The sequence below is a fragment of the Dipteris shenzhenensis genome, chromosome 25, assembly GCF_047967505.1.
Source record: "Dipteris shenzhenensis isolate YYH24624 ecotype China chromosome 25, Dip_SZ_1.0, whole genome shotgun sequence".
NCBI lineage: Eukaryota > Viridiplantae > Streptophyta > Polypodiopsida > Gleicheniales > Dipteridaceae > Dipteris > Dipteris shenzhenensis.
Window position 1 is genome coordinate 45,252,197 of NC_141620.1, and position 5,356 is coordinate 45,257,552.

At 37.5% G+C, this 5,356-nt stretch overlaps 1 protein-coding gene across 1 annotated transcript; it reads left to right on the forward strand.

Annotated features, from left to right (window-relative positions):
- Positions 1-279: 279 nt before the first annotated feature.
- On the forward strand, positions 280-3,976 carry LOC147885941 (uncharacterized). Its single transcript, XM_087396912.1, has 3 exons — positions 280-851; positions 1,194-1,349; positions 3,806-3,976. Exons 1-2 carry the CDS (start codon positions 494-496, stop codon positions 1,310-1,312), a joined length of 477 nt encoding a protein of 158 aa, XP_087253038.1. The 5' UTR covers positions 280-493; the 3' UTR covers positions 1,313-1,349; positions 3,806-3,976.
- The last annotated feature ends 1,380 nt before the right edge of the window (positions 3,977-5,356 follow it).

Genomic DNA, 5,356 nt, shown 5'->3' on the forward strand with positions numbered 1-5,356 from the left:
ATGGATTTTTGACAACTATATGAGAATTTGACGGTTCTGTGCGCATTCGATTCTCGCTTCTGGGTTGTGCAGGGGATGGGTGCAGTATCGTAGTTTGCGTTGGATCTTGGACAAATCTTGGTTTGATAGTATTACAAGCATCCGATTGTGGATCTGTCCATTCGTGGTTGTGGCAGTTTCCCGATCTCCTCCTGGAGTTTGTGACAGTTTTCTGGAAGCACTCGATCCTGTCTGTTCATTTGCAAGACATGGAGTTCGTTGAATGCCAACGAACAAGCATTACGTAGATTGTTTCCGGCTAAGTTTACCTTTAAACTTTATGTGCGTGGCACGCCTACCTTCTTTCACTTTAAGAATAGCGTGCCTCAGAGCCCTTTTGGATGGGCTGCCACACATAGTTTGATATAAGAGCAATCGCCCTACGCCCAGCCGCAACAATCTGACTACTTCCCACATCTGCACACACATATCCCTTGCAAATACTGTAGACCAAATGGCCTCGTCAACAGAAACTGGGGATCGGACGAGACGACACATAGGAGCGGTGCCTAGGTACGCAACTCCATGGATCGAGGTGGGGAGGCTCAAGGAGAGAGAGAAGTGGCAAGCATTTACGGTGAATCTTGTCCAGTATGCCATCGTCTCAGAGCTGGAAGAATTGAAGAGAAGCGTGAAGGACGCATTTCCTGCACCGCCCTCTTCGACGGCCTCACGGTTCCCAGACTTGAGATCAACCATGAGTCTGGGCAAAACTCTCAGCAGCAGATTCGATACGCGGGCGTCTCCAGATCTGAAGCAACAAGTTCTGGGCATTCTAGAATCGACCACGGAGAAGATATCGTCGATAATCTGTAAGTTGGATTAGCACTGGTGCAGCCAGTTGGGGTACATATTCCCATTGAGATGCGCTTATTTTGAAGTTTTAACATTGGCTACATCGGAAAGGTCTAGATCGTGAGGAAAGGACGGTTTGTTGCATTCTAGTCTGATATATGATTCATCTCATGAATATATTGAAGCTTTCATGTTTGATTATATCGAGAGCAAAGACTGTTTTCTTGCAGCCTAAGCGGATTTATCACAATGACCGTATTCGATTGGATTTATGACAATTACCGTATTCCATTGATTCATCTCATATTAGCAAGATCTCCAGTAAAATTCTTGATAATATGCTTGATGCATGAGTACAGCGGAGTACGCAAGTTTCTTCGACACGGGAGAAATCGGCAGCGGGACTGAAAAAGCAACGAGAGAAACTGCGCGACAAGATGATGAGCAGAAGAAGATTGCTACAAGCTCAACGGTATGAGAGGCACACAAATGCATCAGCAAGTTTCTACGACTAGGTTGCCACTCTGCCTGCATTACCATTAATTCAATTTACTCTGTTTATGTGTCTAAATTCTTTTGTACTTATCATAGTACGATGAAACAAGATTGCAAGAATATGTCAACAACAATTTAAATTCCTTTGTGAACTTATTTTTACTTGTTCTAAAGGGACCCATGTGGCTTATGTTATGCGTATTTGCTTGCATATCATGAGAACCCCAGAGTGTACATTACACCCTTGCAAAAAGTCCCCTTTCCTTACATCCATGTGATTGGTACAAAATTAAGAGAGAATGCCCCCCCCATGATAAGTATTGTATGTAAATTACAAATAGGGAGCACCTTGGTTTTTAGAGAATGGCCCCCTGTTAAGTATTGCATGTAAATTACAAATAGGGAGGAGCTTGGTTTTTGGGAGAAGGTACTCCGCTCTCACCTCACTCCCCTCCCCCTTGTCTGTGTGTGTGTGTGTGTGTGTGCGTGCACGCTAATTGTCACTCCTCTCCTTTGACTCAGCCTTTTGTATTGACCTAGCTTCCTAGACTCTCCACTCAAGCTTTTCCCTTTCCTTTTTTGTTTAATCCTCCTCTCCTTCCCCTTCTCCTTCCCTTGGCAGTCTTTTTAGCTTCCATCTCATGCCTGGCGTATGCTCCCTCCTAATTTCTCTCATAAGTAGTAGAGCAACCTATGTTGTGTCCGTAAGAGAAAAAATTGCACTCTATTTTATCTTTCAATCTATAATATAATCTGAGGAGAGTGAGAGAGGAAGAGGAATTAGGATGCTCCTACTTTGTGTGTGTCTGTGCGTGCGCCCGTGCACGTGCCTAAACCACTTCTACAAAATAGATATAAAAGTTAGTAAAAGATAAGGCGGATCACAAAATGACTAGGGATTATCCATGCTAAATAATTATCCAATGGATGTAAATTAACTGTATGACACTAGCCCCACCAAAGGCTAGTTGGGAAATCAAAGTGTGTGTTTAGATATAAAAGTCCCATCAATAATTGAACCATACAATTAATTCCATCAATATGATAAAAGTAAAAAAAAGAAAACATATAAGTAAAAAATGTTTAAGACATTTAAGTTAAAAAATGTAACAACTAGAGTTTGCAAAAAAATTGACTAAAATTAAGAATTTTTAAATAATATTGATTTTGGCAAACATAATATTGAAAGAAGAAGTTAAATCCTCACGCAGTCCAGGTTCCGTGGTCAGGGTCCACTTACCTACCACCTTCCAAACAAACTACGTGTTAGAACATCATAGTTACGTCTTGGTAAATAAGTAATGCTTGTTTTTTTCGGCTTGTTATTGCTTTACCTAGCTAGGAATATATACAACCATATGGATTCTTAGATAATTAAAAAGAGTTTAAGTCACAAGTGAAGTTTAAGTCACAAGTGGAGTAAGGAGCGAATGAGTGCATGGATTGAGAATGGATTAGAGGAGGTATGGGACGATTAGTGGGCTTGGTGTGTGGCTTGGTTAAACAGAGAGTGTAGAGGGGAGATTTCACGGGGGGGTATATAAAAGAATAATTCATAGTTGGGAACGTATACATGTGTGTGTGTGTGTGTGTAAAGAATTAAGTGTCCGTGTGTGTGAGATACATTTACTAATCAAAATTATTGTGTGTGTGTGTGAGAGAGAGAGTGAGTGAGAGAGAGAGAGAGAGAGAGAGAGAGAGAATTTTGCTAATATATTTACAAAATTTATTTGTTTAACTAGGTGCCATGTAGCTTTACTATATTTTTATAAAGTTTATTGAATACTATTTATATAAGTAAAGACTCATGTTGCAACCTTATGGGGTGTAGTATAAGAAAACTTACATGAGACATTGTTTAAGGGGTCATATCTAACCCCTACTTACATGTGGGTCCTATGATAAAACGTCAAATATTTATGAATTGACTATATGTATATTTGTGTGAATTTCCTAGATTTTAAAATCCTTGGTTGAACCCACATCCTATGGTTACATACTTTTAGGTGCAACCCCTAGAGCTACATCTATCTTCTTAGGTGTTGTCTACCATTGTAGTAATCTAGATTCATTATACCTCTATTGCTCTATAATGGATAACATCTTTAAGTAAAAAATGGTTTATGGTTTCACATCAACGTCCTAAATCTTATAATCAACTACTAGCATCCTATTAAAAATTAGTGCCACTATTGTATATTGTCTCAACCATTGTCTTCCTTTTATTTTTGATATCCTTAAGTATTTACTGCTACAAAAGAAACACTATACCTATAGATATGATTTTTTATTGTTTGAAAAATACAAGTACACTTTGTATCTCATTGCAAGTCCAAACTTGACTTAAACAAGAAGATGCACAGGAGAAGGCAAAAAATGTCAAGACATTTCACTATATGTCAATACAAAAATCAAGATCTTATTATTGCATGCATGAATTCACTTTTTAACTTGTATTTGCTTGTCTTTTTTGCAGAGTCTTCTTCAATGTGTAGCTTTATTTATTGGTTCACTATTCATTATGAGATTCTTAGCAAGATGTTAGCAAAAAATTCTGAAGTATGGAGCTTATATTGCATATATCTTTCTGTTGTAATCAAGTTGAGAGAAAACTCAATACCGAGTGATTGAAATTATTGTGCATAAATGTCCCTAACATAGATTACCTAAGCTGGATCAATCCCATTTGCAAGGTGTATTAAAAAGAAATTATGTAAAGAAATTTACTTTTTTCCTTATAAAGGTATTTTCCATGATGTATAGTGTCTTTTCTCATTCTCTTTCTTACCAATTCTCATTGGCAATTTGCCCATGGCATTGGAACTAGTACTCTAAAATCCCTAAATAGGTCACATAAATGTATTTATTCTTTTCTTATGATGATAATGTGCATGTTGTACTATGTCTTGTCGCCTCTTTCCTTTTAACTCTCACCATCAATTTGTTCATAGGATTGGAGTTAGTGCTATTAAGAGCTTGTCAATGATGATCTTGGGTTACTTAGGACATGCTACCTTTTGAGTCTTTCATTGAAAGCATATTGTGAGAGTTTCTTAGAAATTTTCACGTAAGAACTTTAAGTTAACGGTCATTGTTTGCTTAGGTGTAGCCATTTATGGGTGAGCTTCAAGGACTTTTTTGTATGTGGGTATCTTGCATGACCCATAACTTATGCATTGCTCAACGGAATTTGACAAACTTTGTCTTCAAGTTATAGTACACATTCCAAATTGAACATGAGAACAAAAACTTATGGAATAAGTATTTAGAAGGAGACCGTTAAAGCATTACAAGTTCTATGTTGCATGTGAATCATGCATCCTAAAGACTATAGGATATAGCAATTTATTCAAAAACATCAAAAGTTTGTTCTATACATACATGCAACCAAGTAATCATTCTAAAGTACACTACGTAAGCTTCTCCTCAATCCAAGGACACACCTAAATGAGATCATTATGCATGGGTTAATGGGCCTCCAATGTTGTGCTAAAGTGATGCATACCCATTTGAGGGCACACTAAATTGAAGAAACCCACATGTAGAGTAGACTTCTCTATGAAAATTCCCTTATGATCCTTCTTACAACTTTTACTTAATAGGGGGTGACATTGAAAACCCTCTCTCAACCTATCTTCATGAAAGAGTTTCTTCAAAGAAAACTCATTGAAGTAAGCCATCCAGGTAGTTTCGCCAGCGAAACCCCTTTGAAGCAAGTCTCCCAAGGTAGTTTCGTTGGCGAAACTACCTTGGACAGCACTTTTAAAAGTGACATAACTTTCATATCCAATGTCCAAATATAGTCATTCAACCACTCAAATTGATCGGAACACCCCATTTGAGCACATCTATGAAGTTATATTTTGGAAAATCTTCCATATATAGTTTTAAATATTACATGTATTTTATGAGAGTGATATATAAGCCCAAGTTAATACTTATTTATAGTAATTTAAACTTCTTTAGAAACATGTCCATAAATATGCTATAAAAACACTAAAAAGATATTGCCATATGATATAAATGT

Bases quoted from the DNA above. Each gene is read 5' to 3' on its own strand.
- LOC147885941 (XM_087396912.1), top strand. From the start codon at position 494: ATGGCCTCGTCAACAGAAACTGGGGATCGGACGAGACGACACATAGGA. The intron at 852-1,193 runs GTAAGTTGGATT...GCATGAGTACAG, and splicing joins GAAGATATCGTCGATAATCT to CGGAGTACGCAAGTTTCTTC.